We start from the raw sequence: 18,051 nt of genomic DNA on the forward strand, positions 1-18,051 counted from the left end.
AGTTGTCGGTAGGCAGGCAGGGAGACTGGCAAGATTTTATCACATGAGAATAAAGGCATATTAATCATAGTCTAGGCAGATATGAGCACAACAGTAAGGAAAGAGCTTGGAAAAGGTTAATGTGTGGAAACGGATGTAATAACGTGCAGCATTGGAATACTAAAATGGTACGTTCAATATGCAGCAAAGCAATCATTGCACTTTGTCACATGTCATTGTACATAAGGCAATGGTATGCATAAACTGCTGGCAAAAAAAAATGATGGAAAAAATGTACACCATCTGCCAAACAGCACGAATTTAACAATAAAAAAATAATTTGTGCGTGGGAAGCTCTGCTGGTTGAGGCTGTCAGTTTCAATCTGACTCAGCCTTTACTGCATGTCATCAGCTCTCCCTCATATTTCCTACATCTCTGTATAGAAAACTAATTTCAAAGATAATTTGAATCATCAACAACAACCTACACTTTAGGCAACTAATCCTTAAACACGAATTAAAAACTTTTCAGTTACATACGGAAAACAACAAGATAACTATTTTCATTTCCTACCAATGACTCATTTATGACCTTGATAATGACAACAGAGAGCCACTGTGGAAGGAAGAAAAGCAAAGTTAGCACAAATTAATCTAAACTTGAGTGATTCTGCTAGGCTTCATTTTGACAGTCCAGCGGGCTACAAGTACCACATCTCTGTTTCAAATGGAAAATCAAAGAGACTGTGTACTCATCAGCAGGCTACAGAGCCCCCCATCTCCCTCATTGTCTCGCGGCATGGATATTTTGGCAGCTGGCCCTTGTACTCATGGTGTCATTGCTTTCCACTAAAAAATGCAGACAAGAATTCAAAGGCCATGTTGAGACGTAGCGACATAACTGAAGCATTCACTTTTCTAGACATGCCGTTTTGCTGACACAGACAAGACTTGAGAGAGTGAAAACACCCAGAAGAGCAGGTGAAAGAAAACATGGAAAAAGTATGTTTTTATCAGTGAAACCTCATCAGCAATTGATCTCATAAACAAACCATTTTTGCCTTTCACGGCATTTCATTATAATAGCCAACTATGTCATCTTTATTTGATCAAGGATGTTAAACACAGCTGTTTGGTTCTGTCAGATCAGGAGGGTTTCAGGTTACTTGGTTTCATTTCATATGGGGAAAAAAGAAGAGAGAAGCTATCCAGTTTTATGATGTCTCAGACAGCTCATAAAATGATCCATCAGAGGGCTGGACTTTCTCTGACACAACCCCCAAAACAACTACTTAAATCCTTCCAAACAAGCAGATATTGACAGGTTGTAACCACTTGGCTGCTCTCACCTGAATCACCTGAATTAAGGGAGCTTGTACAGTTTACCAGACACAGTCCAGAGCCATTGTGCATGAAAGAAGTTCAATTTCAATTTTATTTCTATAGCACATTTAAAAGTCACAAGTACAACAAAGTGCTTCACAAACGAACCATACTTGCAATTTACAACAGGAGAAAACAGTTAACAAAGAATAAAATTATAAAATAATAATATAAGAACAGACATGAATCAGGGAAAATTAAGCTAAGTAGTTTGAAAAGCGAGCTTAAACAGATGGGTTTTTAACCGAGATTTAAAAGATTGGATAGTTTCCGACACACGGACATCAACCGGTAGGCTGTTCCAGAGTTTTGGTGCAGCGAAAGCAAAGGCCCGATCCCCCTTCGTCTTTAATCGAGACATTGGTTGCATTAGAAGCCCCTGATTAGAGGATCTGAGTGCCCTTGTAGGGATATATAGATTAAGAAGGTCAATCAAATAACTAGGTGCCAAGTTATTTAAGATTTTAAAAGTATATAAAAGAATTTTAAAAACAATACGGTATTTGACAGGAAGCCAGTGGAGGTCAGCTAGAATGGGAGTAATATGATCCTGTCTTCTAGCGCCGCTTAAAAGGCGTGCTGCGGCATTCTGGACTAATTGTAGGCGTTGAATAAGAGAGAGTTGGAGGCCTAAGTAAAGAGAATTACAGTAGTCCAGTCTAGAGGTTATAAAAGCATGAATGAGCCTTTCAAGGTCTTTATGTCGTAGGTAAGGCATTGCCTTCGAAATTTGGCGTAGTTGGTAGAAGCTGGTTTTTACCACTGCAGCCAAGTTGTTGTTTAATGAATTCCTAAAGTAGTCCATTGCCTAAGCAGTCATATTTAAAATATCTCTCTATATATTATATATAAAAGCAAGTCATTTGAGGCATTTGTCGATTTCACCATCATTTCAAATCTGAGCCTCACGACATCAGCATAGCAATTTCCATTTTCTGCGGTGGAAAGGTGTTGTAATAAGCATGTCGCTGGTTCAGAAAAACACTCCTAGCCTTCCGACACAGTACTGTGCAACATCAATCAGGACTGTGGGTACTAATGGAGCTTCAGTGGTCATCGGAGAAGGGCAGCCTACTGATAGATGAGGGAACATGGCACAAACAACCCCATGCACACGCAGAAATACACAAGCACACTCCCATCAGTCTGAATGCAAAGAATAATAATGTCTTATGAGAAGCACTGGCAATCAGCCCACAGCACAGATTCACAAACATGGACAACATAGGAGTAATAAAAATACGAGAAAGAACAAGTAATATCTACTTACAGTTTTATCACACTGAAAACATTACTGGCAATGGCTGGGAGAGAGGCGATTTAATTAGACCCCTATTAATCAAAGTAATTGGTCATTCTGCATCCCAGGAGTGTAACTGGCCAATAGCTGTTAACCTTCTGTCTCTATCACTGCTGTTGTCCCCCAAACTATTAATATACTGTTGGGCCTCATTTCCAAATGACACCAGGGAAGAATTTTCCTTGGTTCCCAATAAAGAGTTGATCATTTCCAACTGTTCACGCAAGGCGTATTATTCCTTAAGAGCATGAATTGCTTTCTTAGATAAACACTCACAGTTTGTACTGCTATGTCGTACATTGCAATATTTTTGACCACATTGCTTATGCTGTACTGCAATGTTATGCAAACTGTTCAGGTGGAGCACTGCCAGCTTGGCCTTTGACAAGTACTATAACTGGTAAATTTGGTTTTCATATTGTTGACCAATGTAAGACTTGACATTATTTGCAAATAAATATGGTGTGAATGTTGAAGAAAAGGTACATTGAGGGTATTCTGCATGTGCTCAGTCTGTACATACAGCTGGTGCCCCCCACAGACTAGGACATGACTGGTAGCACTTGACCATCTGTCAGGAAGTAAAGAGTAGATTCAGGTCCAAAAAGCCACCAAGGCCAAAAAGGGTCAGCGGTGATATGGAGTAAAAATGTGGCCAAAGACAGGTCGTTATTCTGCTCAGAATAATAAATAACCTTATGCATGGGTTTTTGTGTGTGTGTGTGTGTGTGTGTGTGTGTGTGTGTGTGTGTGTGTGTGTGTGTGTGTGTGTGTGTGTGTGTGTGTGTGTGTGTGTGTGTGTGTGTGTGTGTGTTTGTAACAAACCTAAACTACTTGGTAAATAAGGCAAATCCCTCTGAAATTACTATCAAAATCATAATTATAGCACATTTTGAGCTACTAGTTCTAAAGACGGATCAGTGCATTTTGTTGTGCCTGGCCTCTCTAGAGGAATGGGAACTTAATCTTAAACTCCTTAAACAACAATTCTAGAGTCTTTCTGAAGGTCTTTCAAAGTTTTCCTTTGGACACTGGCTGCTTTTTCCACTCATCTTCACTCCTGTCATGTCTTATTTTTAGAGGAATGGTGTTTGTTTGTTACACCTCTTAACACTGACCTATGAATCATTCAAGAATGAAATGGATGAACTACCTTTTGGTCCTTTCTTATCAGCAGGTTGTCACAAAACACATAATTTATTCCAGCTTCTTGTCATATGCTGTGGGAGTGTCTGGTCGGGTGTGGTCCAGGTTCCTGTTGTCCATCCCCTGGGGTGGAGTTGGCCAGCTCATCACCTGCTTCCAATTTCGGGGGCTCCATCTAGAGGGTTTTTAAGCCAGCACTGCCTGCCACTCCTCGCCAGTTCGTCCTGCTACCACCCGTGGTAAACTTGGACTCCTCTGTGCTCGGACTCTGTGTGCCTGGATCGTGGGTTAATGTGTTCTCCATCTCCTGTGTTCTCCAGATTCATCACCCGTCGTACTCATCAGCAGCGCTGGTTCTGTTTCCATCCTGTTCTCCAGTCTGCCTAGAACCCTAGGACCATACACTCACCTTCTCCTCAGCCTGCCCTCCAGCCCGTACTTCAACTTCCCTGGACACCTTGGAACCTGGACCAGCTTCCCCACACTCTCAACCATCCCTGGGATGCTCCCACGGCAACCCCTTCCCCGCCTAATAGCCGGTGTTTTCAAGTAAGCACAAGACTCTCCACTAGTACCACTCACCTCTGCCCTTTAATTGTTTCCCTTCTCCTGTGTTTGCAGAAGTTCCTGCCCATGTTCTCCTTGTGTTCAACGTCCGTTTCTCTGCCCTCGGGCCTCCCTCAGTTCCTGCGAATGATTTCTGTTAGACCCAGTCTTGTTTAAGTCCCTTTTCCTTTCAATAAATTGTACATAGTTCGAGCAATTGAGTCTGCTCTTGAGTCCACTGCATCCTTGTTTGTGACACTTCTTTTGTTGAATCAGTCTGACAGACAAAATAGCATTTATGTGGCAACAAAGTAATTCCCAAACAGCTATTGCTGAAAACTTGGTATATCTCAGGGAGTACAGTGTGTCCTTAAAAAAATCGGACATTAATGTATTTGACGATTAGACTCTGATGACCCATAATGGCAGAACAAAATCCCAACATCCAGAGAAGCTTTGAATGTCCTTCAAGAAACCTGGAAAAATATTCCAGAAGACTACTTATAAAGAAATTGCAAGAAAGCTTGTCTAAGAGGGTTCAAATGATCTTACCAAATACTGACTTTCAAGCTCATTAGAATTGGTGGTCATGGTTTCAAATAACGACTGTTAGTAGAGACTTTGTGGTTTTTCTCCTTTGTTCCCTTTGCTCCTGTACCTTGGTATCGATTCCACATATCTCTGGGTGTATTTGGTATTTTGGTCACAGCAGTAGAGTTGTGGTTCACACAGCAGTCCAAAATCTCAGATAGGTGTTTAATAAGTACTTGTGCGTTCATACTTATCAGACCATTCAGAGCGGCACAGTGGGCCTCTGATATCTTGAAAGGCACCACCCTGATCCGAATGGAGATGTTTAATCGAAAAATAAAGACAACCACGAAGAGCAATTTCGTGTTGATTTGCAGTTACCAAGCAAATGGACAAAAACCACATGCACAGTGGTTGCTACAACTACAAAAAATCTTCTCCTTGTACTCTTCTTTTGGTGTATGCCACATAGTTTTGGGTCACACAGCGGTAGATGATTGTCATGATCTAGTCATTGTTGTGGCCAGCCTATCAGAATTGTTATTTTGTGAGTCCCACCCCTGTTTGGATCTTTTCCTCTTCTTGTCTTGATACAAATTCAGCATGTCTATAAATAAAATTACTCAATAAAATTACTGGAAGTTGATTGCATAATGTTAATATTCAGTGCACCTCTGTGGAAGCATCTGCATTTGTTGTTTTCACTCATTTATTCAGGTTTTCAAGTATTTGTAATCACTATGAATACAACGGGTTTTGTAACTTGGCTTAGTCATTTCTGGGCATTTTATGCTTGCGTTTTTAGGACAGCATCAATACAGTACGTACATCTGAATGAATCCAACATCATTCAACTCAAAAGATTAAAAATGTGTCATAAGCGATTTAATAATTCACATAACGTCAATGCTCTTACATTTGTCATCAAGTATCTAAGCTTTTTGTATCATTTATTCCCTTGCACATCCACATCATCATTCCATTTGTTCGATTACTTTTTAAAATATCAATGCCAGATCGTAGCGAGAGCTGTTTTATCTTCTGATATAACTGATGCATTATGAGTCAGATATTTAGTACCCAGTGATTAAAGGGCACTAAAACAGCTTAATCAAGTGGTTTTGCTGAGGGCCAAGATTTAAGTCTGTTTGTGTGCCTGGGTGCTCCTCTCCTCCTATGAATTCCTGTTATCTGAAGCATTTACATGGCAGTATCACTATTTGAATGAATAAAAGGCTTTTGCCTTTTGCCCAAAACAACACAGCCGTCTAGAAAGCTCAGTTGGAACTGATACACAGAGCTCTGCTTTTGATGTCATACACTGATGTGTTTGCTGTGATATTTTTAAATACATTAAACAGAAATTTCACTTATTACTGATGGGAGTGCATCATAAATGGTGCCTTTCAAAATAATTTGGTTTTTTTTAGTAAAACTGATATTGAATGGTTTGTGTTTTAGGGGTTATTAATCAATTTAAAAGACTTCCAAACTTGCATTTTGGTAGAGACATTGCCATGCTGTTTACTGCAGACAGTGCTATAGGAGAATGTATTTTTGATTGATGTAAGAGCTTATTCCTTTGATTTATATTTATTTAAACATTTAAAAAGTGTTTTTTGGTATTTGGCACTGAAGATGTGACCTGTTTTACCCCAGCAAGCTTGGATCACAAATTTACTACAACAGAGATGATGAAATTGACTTAAAAACTGACAGAGCTAACTGAACAATACATTCTTCGAAACACGTCGTTAAGAGGGCAAATAGAAAATAGCAAAAAATGGCAGTATATTATAGGCACTGTATACAAATTGCAGATGTAGCCAATAAAATGTCATCCACTGGTTTGTGAACATAAATTTTGAAGCTTTTATTAGTAATATATTGACCATATTTGTTATTTTCATTTTTTGTTCTTTTTGAGATTTTTTTTGTGTCTTGGTGACTTCCAGTTAAAACCACAACAGAACAGATATCACAATTATAGACATTCCATACATTTAAAAAATAGACATCTTTTTATCAACAGTGAGTGAGAAACCTGATATCATCTACATATTGGTTTAACATTATACCTTGTACCTCTGATCTTACAGTAATAACATAATCACCATACAGAAAGTGGACAGCTGATGCTACAGAGCTTGGTTAACAAAGTGTATTCATATGTTGTATTGGTCCAATGTCTAAACACAGATATTATAGTTTCACTTGTACAATTAAGAGCACAACAAACAATTGTGTTGGTCAGAAAACAAAATTAAAACTACTTCAAAATGTACCAGCACCACATAAATGGTGAAGAGTTCAAGTTCAGTGTCTTCATTGTTAAGCCTAGAAGACAAGACTTCAGATACCTGCACTGGCACCACCTGCCAAAAGCTTCTTCTTTTTTTTTTTTTACACCATGCTATAAACATGTTTATTCCCACTCTAAAGTTGTACATTTTAATATGGCAGTCTGTGGACACTGAATTACTATTGATGCCAGCCTTGAGCTGTAATTCCAAAAACTAATCTTTCAGCACTTCTGCTCTGGCTTCAGTTTTCAGTCCAGAAGGTTAATGCTTGCTTGGATATGGACGGGTCTAGCAAACGACAGAGACACACAAAAACGTGAACTTGGCTCATTTGACAACTCACTGGCCATGCAAGAACAGTTTCCTGGCAGATTATTTTGAAGTGGGAATGAGATTTCAACTGATTACTAAAAGCCAAAAACCTTTTAGGGAAACACATAATTATGATTTCTCTGACAGATATTGTAGTATGGAATTCTATTTGTAACATAATGTCAAGAATAATTTCAATATTCACAAAAAATAGATTACTAGCACGTGAAATAGATACCATCATCATTACTCTATTGTAATGGAAGAATAAAAAACGTAAAGGATTGCTTTAAATTCTTCTTTCATTGCAGTTTTCCCCCATCGGCAGTGAATGTGACACAGATTTATTGTTCAGTCCTGCTCTTTGCTTTACATTCCGACAAAAAGAGAAAATGAAATGATTACTTTACATAGCACTATAAATCGTTCTGTGGTGTGACATCTGACATGACTTCAAATGAACATCTGTTGTCTTGAACACATCCATTATGTTGATGCTAAAAGCAATGTTTTTCTTCTCTTGAGGCACATACCACAGGGAAATAATTATGCGAAGAGGCTGCATGGATGAGAACAATCATCCTTACAATAACACAATCTTCATCTCTAATTGAGACCCAAGTGGACAATGACAGAATAAGCCAATGAGACCCACTAAGCATGGTAACGACCTAAAGGGGAACGCGGTATCCAATCCATTCTTCACCTTATGACCTTATAATTTACATGACAAATAAAAATAACACAAAATGAGGCAAAAATGACCAGTTACCAAGAACTTGCAAAGTGCAAACACAGTGACATTGCAAACAAGTGCATATGTGGGAGAGTAACAGTTAAAATCACAAGTGTTACACAGACTTTAGCTCAAGATGCAACTCGAGGCACTTTAGATGTTTATATTCACACAGTAACATTATAGCATGCCATCAACTCAAACAGAGCTCATACTCACCTCACTAGCCCTTAAGCAAAATTCTGGTAATGGGCCCTTCTGTCTGAGCCTCAAGCCATGTAAACCATTTGCCATTACCACCCAGTCACACCGGACACTCTAGGCTCTCAGTACAGTCCTGCCTCCTTTATTTTGCTTTGTGTGCCAGTCGAGGAATAAGAGAATATTCAGAACAAGAGATATACCCACGAGGCGGATGCTTAACCCTTTAATTGTTTGCTAGTCATCACCTCAGCTAATATGAGTCACTAAACTGGATTGTGCTTTTTGGTTTAATGCAACCATCTGCCAACCTTTATAGGAGATATGTGTTTATGTTTTAGGTGAGTGAAATTCTAGGATTTAACTGAAATGTTATTTACTCTTTGTAAGACGCACCCTTGGCCAGGGATACAGCTTATTAACCAAATTTGGTATTTAACCAGGAACTTGGGTTTCACTGACTGCACCCATTCTACTCACAAGTAGAGGCTTCAAACCACCAATCACTGCATTCATTATTTTTGTGCAGTGTAATAATAAGGTCATTGTGAAAGATGAGACATGTTTTGTGCTTTAAGTACTTCTCACATTTCTGTCAGCACATTCGCCAACATTCCTCTCTAAACATTTTCTTTAAATTCTTTTTGTTATTATCCTTTTTTTCAGCTGGCATAACATTTCATTTACTGTGACAGACTAATAGTATATCATTTCAGGGCTGTCATTTGGAGTGGAGGTTAAGGTAAATTTGAAATATGTAACTAATATTAATATGTAACTATTAACAATAAGTTTTACTTCTATTTGTTTAAAAACATCTTATCAGTGGTTTAGTGTTCTTATTCTAATCATACTGACATACAGTACAAGGTATATATATATATATATATATATATATATATATATATATATATATATATATATATTGGCTATATATATATATATGGCCAATTTCCATCATATATATCATATTTTCTGTGTAAATTCTCTGTGGTGCGTTTTTCCACTCTTTAATTTTATATCAAAAACTATCACTAGCAAGACAAATCTCATCTCATCTGGTGCAGTTAAGTAATGATAGTATAGCCACAATTGCCAGGAGAATGTTAATCCCTTCTCCTTTCTGTTTCATAACCCGAATAACGGATTTCATTGCCCTCATAACTATAGAGGGAGGCTTAGCTCATTATTGGCCATAATCCAGTCTGAGAGTTCTCCCAATTGGCGGCGCAATAACAAATCAGTATTGTCCTTGGTATAGAGAAGGTGGAGATGTTAACAAAATCATTGCAATGGAGAAAAAAAACAATTTCTGGCTGAAAGGTAACACTGCACAGGACTACAGGGTACAAGGCTGTAGTGGAGTGTCCCTGTTTAAGTCCCTGTTTAATTTTGCTTGATCACCACTGCTTTATCTAAAATATTCATTAAGTCAAGAGGTAAAGCTCTAAGATTTAAATATTATTAATGCACCTTGATCTCACTGTTTCACCAAAAGTTATCATTAGATCTTATCTCTACAAATATACCATGCATTAAATGACATTAAAAGACACATTACGGCAAGAAGTCACTGGATACAGTTGTACATATCATAAAACTGTGGTGATTAACTGTTTCATGTAGTGTCACATGCAGAAATTCAATTTTTCCACAACATAGTCTCTGCAATCTAACTCCTGTCAAGATCTCATACTGAGTACAGAGGTGATGACTTTAAAGGCCATAGCATATGGATTACATCATTTTTATACCCATCAATTATGGTGGCATTGCCATCCTGTAAGAGCCCACTTTAAGTAGGATAGAGATGTTTCATTATGCAATGATCACTTAGAATAACTTTGGAATTACTCTTCCCTTTAAAGAAAAGGCTGGACTCCAATCATCAAATGCCCCACCGCAGCATAACAGAAACACCTGATTCCCACAATGATTGTTAATTTTTCCATTTAACTTTTCACCTGCTTATATAAATTGGATTATGTAAACTATAAAAACCATTCATCACAAACAGCAGTTACCACCATAGTCTTACAGCTGAGTTTGACAGTCTTCATTTGGAAAAACATGTTTAGTAAACAGATTTTTGTAAAACACACACAAATATAGCATTTGCCATTGTGTGGTTTCAATTAAAAGATGCTAGACAGACTGTGGAGTGTGCCCATCAACAACAGCATCCACTCTTCACAACTGCCAAATGTCTAAATAACCACCCACTTCTGATATTTACTAAAATTGCTTCTTTTTTTTAATGTTCCTGAATATAATTTTAACACTCCTTTCATGCATTTCTGGAACTAAATCATTGAATTAAACTCTTCAGTCAAACGTCTGCTTTTGTGCGACTGAAGTTCATTTTTATTCTGCGGGAATTCAGTTTCAACCATTTTGTTTTTTATAGTATTTACTTGCTAATAGGTGATTTAATTGCTCTAAACACTCGGTATCTTTCAGAAACACATTTCACTACTGCCCAGCACCCACATCCTTGAACAATGACAAGCTTTCAGAGAGGACAGAATTAAAATTCAAAGGCAAGGCGGTTCATTTTAGTTCCAGGAACCCCTGTGCAAAAACACTTGACTGATTTTAATCACATTCTTATTTATTTCAGCTTAGAGCTTGACATGACTTTTTAAAACCCAGTGTTGATTTTCACTTTATTTTCACAGTGTAACAGCACCATCTAGCAGGTTTCTTTAGGAATTAGTGTTGCTCACTGAAGCTATTAGACACGCTCAATCTAAAAGCCTTGCCTTCACGGCACTGCTGGAATAGTAAACATTTATTTGAAGAATAGGCTTTTACTAAGAGTACTTTATCTCCCTGTCTGCTGTGCAATCACATTGACTCAGGATTACTGTCTACATGTGTCTCCACCGCTCGGCTATAAGGCTGCAAAAACAGAAGGAATGACTCATGGAATATGATTGGCGTTTGGCAAATACCACAAAATCTCTGTCTGAGAGTCGCCACATTACTCTTCCCATAAACAGAAATTAGAGTATAAACAGAATTTGCATTAAAAAGGTTTGCATTTTCTGAGGAAAATTACCTTACTCATCAGATACAATGCAGTGGCACAGTCTGTGTTTGTTTGAATTTAAAACAAGCACATTATTACACAAAAAATGAGCCCTTTAACTTATATGAACAGAACTGCCACAAAGCAATTATGAAGCATTTGTTGAGAATAAAAGATTTGATATGATAAAGTTCTCGTCCTCCTGAAACCCATTGTTTTAAAAATTGTGCTTAGGTACAATGAGACTATTCAAACAGAAGCTGCAGGTGTGAACCTCAGTAGTAACAGAAACAATAAACACTATTTCTGCGCTTCACCTCATTATATATACTCAAGTGCATTAAAATGCAAATGCATGCTTAAGCTGCTTTAACAAACACAAAGCCTGCACAGTGCCCTTATTACTTTGTGACTGTGGGATCTTTTCTTTCACGTCACATTAATGAAGCCATTTATATTAGTGACAAATACGATCATCCTTCTCTCCTTCTTACCTCTTTATTAACTCCATTTGCAGCTGGTGTTTAGTGTACTGGGGTGTGTGTGTGTGTGTGTGTGTGTGTGTGTGTGTGTGTGTGTGTGTGTGTGTGTGTGTGTGTGTGTGTGTGTGTGTGTGTCATTAAAAATGTATAACATCTCTCCAAACAGTGTCCTGACAAGCCACTCATGCTCATTGGATATCAGTCATTAAAATTTAGCGGAAAGGCGAAGCATGGCCTAGGCAGCTATCAGGTTACTCATTCAGGCTACGGATGAATTTTTCAAAGTCCTCTTACCTCTACAGGCACCGCTGCTGATGTCTCAAGGCTGTGCGCTCTGACATTGCCGTTGTGCGTTTCTGCCGTTATTGTAGCTGGGGTGTGACAAAAGCCAAATCAGCAATAACAACATGACTCTCAGGGTGACTATACTGATTCATTTAGTACTGCTCTTTGACAAGGCTGATTCTAAAAAAGGTGAGTTGCCATTCTTTATCTTGATGGAGCAATGCTTAAATTTCATGGGAGTGCTTTATCTTGCAGGTACTGTATATAGAGAGAATGGTGGGATCCAATTGTTCAATGTCAGCTTGTAATACACTTTCACGGTGAACCATGACTTCTTTCTCTGAACTGAAATGAAATGTTTTTTCTGTTTTGTTTTGTTTATTTTTTGTCATTATAAGGAGTCAAATGTGGAGGAATCCTCTCTGCTCCATCTGGCAATTTCTCCAGCCCAAACTTCCCAGGCCTATACCCCTACAACACACACTGTTCCTGGCTAATTGTGGTAGCAGAGGGCTCCTCTGTCCTCCTCACTTTCCACTACTTTGAGCTGGAGTACCACGCAAGCTGTGCTTATGATTACATTAAAATATACAATGGCATATCTGAGGATGAAGGGAACCTCCTCGGGACATTTTGTGGGGACATCTCTCCACCTCAATTCACCTCTTCTTGGAATGTCATGTCCATCATCTTTCATTCAGACCGCCATGTGGCCTACAGGGGCTTCACTGTTGGCTACAGAAAAGGTAGCTTGTTACACTTAATGCAATGTGACAGGGATAGTTGGCCAAAACTTGAGTTGATTTTGTCCGGCCATGTTTAGACAGTTTAAGTCGTGTCTTGTAAGTGAAATTTCTTGGTTTTGACCTCACTTAAATATTGTATATTATATTCAATTAGAGCTCATACGGATCCTAGTGGCTGCGTAGATGAGGCAAATTTCACAAAACCATAATGCTCACAGTGAACATATTATCGTGTTTACAATTTAGTTACTGTTTTCTTTTCTAAAAGTTGCAGAACTATTAGCATGACTAGAAATGCCTGAATTGTTGCCTAAACTTTGGACTAACAGTTAGCTATAAAAATGCAGCACACTGAATAGAAAGCGTGCATGTGATTTCCAATGCAAATCTAAATCTGCATTTTTTCTTCTCTAGATATGTGTGGTGGAGTCCTGACTGGACTATCTGGAGTAATTTCTAGCCCAGGCTACCCCCAGGAGTATAGCAACAATGCCGACTGCTCTTGGGCCATCCATGTGTCTAACACAAGTGTGGTCACCTTGGTGTTTTTGGACTTCCAGCTGGAAAACAATGAAGGATGTAACTTTGACTTTGTAGCCCTGTTTGACGGCCCAACAGTCACCCACCGGCATCTGGGTAAATACTGTGGGACAGATAAACCCCCCAACATCATCACTACTTCCAACCAACTTCTCGTAGTCTTCAAGTCTGACTTCAACATTGGGGGACGTGGGTTCAAGGCCTACTATTATTCAGGTAGGTGAATTTGATTTCGGCTTTCTCACATCAATATGCAAAGTCCTTTTGTATTTTTTCTCCTTGAGTGTTCATGTTTTTGGTGTAAATGCAGAAACCTAAAGGTAATTTTTTTTCAATTATCAACAATTTGACATTCGACCTAAAGCAAATTATGTTTAAAAACTTCTGTTCACTCACAGAACAGAAAATCTATCTTGAAACCCACAAAAAAGTCTATTTCAAAAAGCTAAAGATCAACAGGGAACATTTTGTGAGAATGTTGGATTTTAAAAAACAGAGAACAATGGATTTTATTATTGGCTAAAGGTATTGCAGCTCGACTGAAACAAGCCACAGGAGATATCAAGAGCATGAAACAATATACCCTAACAATCTGATCAAATAGAAGCATTTCAGTTGCAAAGAAAAAAATCCTCTTTCATAGAAACTGGGTAAACACCACCATCATAAACACAAATGTGAAGGTCCTTGACTGGTCTAGGGACACTCGAGTTCAGTCGAAACTGCAGAGTAACTTTTAGAAAGCTGCTCACAGACTGTGCCCATTTGACCTTGTTGAGCATAAGCCAGCTGGCAAAAAGGATAAAAAAAAAACAAAAAACTTGAAGAGACACCTGTATAAATGCCGTTTATAACCCCCAGCCCATCACAGATCTAACACAGAGAGGCAGACAACCACACACTCTAATAGTCACACACGCAGCCAACTTACAGTCACTGATTAAATCAGTCATATAAACATGTCTTTGGTCTGTGGGAGTTAAACAGAACATCTGGAGGAGGCTCTGGTAATGTCATTTGCCCATTTAAAATTTATTTGCCAGACACAGTGACCAGGATCTTAAACATAAACTTTTAGTCCGAGACTTACATGAGGCTGCATGGAGAGGATGAAGTACAAAAAAAGCCAATCATAAAATGAACGCAGTGCAGCAAGCTAACATCTGCAATCCAAATGACTATCTGATTGGCTGTACTTTAATAGGTGAGTGCCAGCAGGTGCTGTCTCATGTGAGTGGCAACTTTAGCAGCCCAAATTTCCCCAACATCTACCCAAACAACATTAACTGCCACTGGAGCATCACTCTAGCCGCAGGCTACCGCATCAAACTCTTCTTCCCCTTAATGGACTTGGAGGACCGCAACAGTTTATCAGATGAGTGCGACTATGACTCTGTCGCAGTTTATGATGGGAATAGCCAGACGGACGCTCTGATGGGACGCTGGTGTGGCAGGGAGCATCCTTCTTCTCTCGTCTCAAAGGGCAACAAGTTGCTGGTCGTGCTCAGCACAGACAGAAATGAAGCACACAGAGGATTCACCGCTTCTTATCAGGGAGGTAAATATTCCTTGTACAGGCGTATGATTAACTTCTAAAATATCTTTTTGTTAACTTTTTCCATATCATTCTTATGCTGCTCTTAAAAAGTGTGATTTTTTTTCCTCAATCCAAGTGGTGCCTGTAAATGTTAGCTGCACAAGATCAGAATTCACCATTGTGATACCCCAGCAGTCCTTACCTCAGCTGGACCGTGAGAGCATCTACTTAGGAAACCCGACCTGTACAGCACAGTTAACGACCACTTCATACAAGATAGTGGCTCAGTTTGTCGACTGTGGTACTGCCAGCCAGGTGACTAACATGTTCTCATTTACTGGCACACTATAATAGGCAGCAATTTGCCCTATTTAAACTGCTAAACAATTGTTGCAGACACTTGCGACTTGCTTCTATTAATACTGTATCTAATGATCCCTTACAGAAACATCGGAACATCACCATGCTTGTAAACAAACTCTACATTGATTTCTCTGATGGGAAGCAGGAAAATGTACAAGAATATAAATTGCAGTGCGATGCCCTGCGGAAAATAGCATCAGTGTCCATCATTTCTGCAGAGGAGCGTCGTCTGGAGGAGCAGGCCCAGCAAACTGACAATGGTAGCAGTGGCAGTGAAGGGGATCCAGAAGCTGAGCCTCATGATTTGAGCGATATTGTCTTTATTAGCATTTGTGTTCTGGCTGTTATTCTCATGGTTATAGCTATTGTTTGGCTAGTGCTTCTTTAGATATCTATATCTATCTATCTATCTATCTATCTATCTATCTATCTATATATATATATATATATATATATATATATATATATATATATATATATATATATATATATATATATATATATATATATATGTATATGTGATTATATTAGCTCTTCTTCATCAAAGACAGGACTCCAGTGCTTAAGTTGTCATGCTTTAAATCATGTTTCGTATAAAAATGTTCATTTACAAGACAAAAAAACAATGCACCTGTTGAAAAAGAATGCCTACATTATTACATTACAAAAAGGAATAGCATTAATATCATCACCTACAGTATTCTTTACAATGATTCATGTGCAGTTGCAAAAAGTGCTAGGCTACTGATGTGCCACAAAAAGATTTTTTTTAAACTTCTTTACAGAAAATCAAGAAAACAATAAAAATAAAATGTAAAAAAATGTGTGCATAAAATCCTTCTCCAATTGTATTAAAACTATTTTCCATATACAGCTGGCTCTACATAGTTTATTATTCTGTTATTTTTTGTATTTAAAGACCAGCTTGTTGACTGCTATTGTGCTGTTCTTCACCTGAGTTCTGACCTCAGGGTTGTGTTTGAAGGCAAACACAAGTGCTCTAACAGTCCGTCTGTATGAAGTGCTGACCAGTCGGGAGCTCTGGTGAAACACTTCCCTCTCGATGTTGTCTATAAGACCAGAATCTTCCTGTAGGTGAAAGATGAACAGAAATATTTCAGGAATGAGTCAGACAGACAACAAGTAGCTGTAAGATGAACAAGCATTCAGATACTTCTTATAAAGAACATGCCAGTGCTGGGAATGGAATATTTTAAATTAATAAATGTGCATAAGTTAAAATACACTCGTAAACAGCGATCAATAAATCATATATGCTGATTTTCAGGCTTACATTCAACATGTAACATGATAAGGAAGGAAACGGGAAGAAACGAAAATAATAAAAAAAATAAATCTTTCTAAAGCCATGTTTCACGATTGCCCTGAGATTCTCCATCTTACCTTGACCTCTAGTGCTTCAGACATGAGCCTTCTAGCGTTGCTCCTGAGTCCTTCAGACTGTTTGTCCGAGCGCACTTCAATGGATGGCTTATTGGAATCCTCCTCGATGAACGTCCTCCAGTCCGTGTAAACCTTTGCTGCCATTGAACTTACTTCGGGATCCAGATGCTTTCGCATTTTGTTGACAGTGTGACCTTAGCAGAGAGATGTTTTGATTACGTATGTGAATATTGTGAATTTGACTGGCCTGGCATTTATGAGGAGAACACTGTTTTAATGAGTGGTTTGCTCTTCAGAGTTATAATTCTCATGTAATAAGAGAGTAAAAGCAAACTCAGCTCACATGTAAGCTGTTATTCGTGTTATAAAGGTTGGTTGTGCAATCTTTGAACTAAAATGGAAACTTAAATGACTTTCTAACGACAGCCCATCTGTATAAAGAGTTATTAAAAATTGTGTTTACCTATTTTCGTGGACTTGAGCACTTCTTTGGAAGGGACCTTCTTACTCAGCTCTTTCAGGGCAGTCAGCAGGTTGTCTTTGCTCTGTTCTGGCAGCTCCAGCATTGACTTGTAACGCATGATGTCCTCAATAACAACCACTCGCTTTACGAAACACAAAAGGCAAGCAATTACTACATAAATGCGTTAACACACAATACATGCATGCCTAATGTCTTACCCGTAGAGATTCAATTGTAGTCTGTTTGTACACCTTTTCGTCTGTCTTCGATTTTTTAGGTGCGTCTCCCTTAGGAAGCCGCACTACAAACTTGTCCATGTTCAAAGGCAAGCCAGGAAGCTCCTTTTTAGAAAGAATGAGATTGACAAATTTTAATACAACAGTTTGACTAAAAAGAAGCCGATTTCCTACGTGGTTCAGCTAACAGCTACTTTTTGCCTTTCGGGTAACGTTGTCTAACTCAAGCCAAATTTAACTGAATAAATGCTTTGCCAGTGTTAATTATTTAATTCCGCTATAGTCTACTAAAGGATAGCTCCATATTATCGCTACAACTGCGATAAATAATCTCTTTGATAGAGCTAACAGTAGCTGGATGGCTATGGTAAATAATAGCAGTGGCAATGTTGCCTTTACGTACACTCGGAAACAATGAATCTCTTCAGCAGATTAGAAAGATGTGGAAGCCCTCGTGTACAAAATTTCAGTAAATAAATGACCAACGTTTTTGTATAATATGAATATTAATTTTAAAGTAATATAAT

The 18,051-nt window shown here is 38.4% G+C and overlaps 2 protein-coding genes across 2 annotated transcripts; one reads left to right on the top strand and one right to left on the bottom strand.

Moving 5' to 3' along the window:
* Positions 1 to 12,298: 12,298 nt before the first annotated feature.
* Positions 12,299 to 15,809, top strand: cdcp2 (CUB domain containing protein 2; the record flags this gene model as incomplete). The annotated part of the gene is made up of 6 exons (XM_080861673.1): positions 12,299 to 12,424; positions 12,634 to 12,981; positions 13,396 to 13,737; positions 14,726 to 15,079; positions 15,195 to 15,373; positions 15,504 to 15,809. The coding sequence occupies exons 1-6, from the start codon at positions 12,358 to 12,360 to the stop codon at positions 15,807 to 15,809; spliced, it is 1,596 nt and encodes a 531-aa protein (XP_080717799.1). The 5' UTR covers positions 12,299 to 12,357.
* A 165-nt stretch (positions 15,810 to 15,974) lies between these two features.
* On the bottom strand, positions 15,975 to 17,641 carry tceanc2 (transcription elongation factor A (SII) N-terminal and central domain containing 2). The gene is made up of 4 exons (XM_080907598.1): positions 17,507 to 17,641; positions 17,289 to 17,430; positions 16,826 to 17,019; positions 15,975 to 16,510 (listed from the first exon to the last, which is right to left on the bottom strand). The coding sequence occupies exons 1-4, from the start codon at positions 17,603 to 17,605 to the stop codon at positions 16,322 to 16,324; spliced, it is 624 nt and encodes a 207-aa protein (XP_080763724.1). The 5' UTR covers positions 17,606 to 17,641; the 3' UTR covers positions 15,975 to 16,321.
* Positions 17,642 to 18,051: the final 410 nt, after the last annotated feature.

The sequence above is a fragment of the Rhamphochromis sp. 'chilingali' genome, assembly GCF_963969265.1.
Source record: "Rhamphochromis sp. 'chilingali' genome assembly, chromosome: 16".
NCBI classification, from domain to species: domain Eukaryota; kingdom Metazoa; phylum Chordata; class Actinopteri; order Cichliformes; family Cichlidae; genus Rhamphochromis; species Rhamphochromis sp. 'chilingali'.

Bases quoted from the DNA above. Each gene is read 5' to 3' on its own strand.
- tceanc2 (XM_080907598.1), bottom strand. From the start codon at position 17,605: ATGGACAAGTTTGTAGTGCGGCTTCCTAAGGGAGACGCACCTAAAAAA. The intron at 17,020-17,288 runs GTAAACACAATT...CTCTCTGCTAAG, and splicing joins GCTCAAGTCCACGAAAATAG to GTCACACTGTCAACAAAATG. The intron at 16,511-16,825 runs GTAAGATGGAGA...TTTCACCTACAG, and splicing joins CTGAAGCACTAGAGGTCAAG to GAAGATTCTGGTCTTATAGA.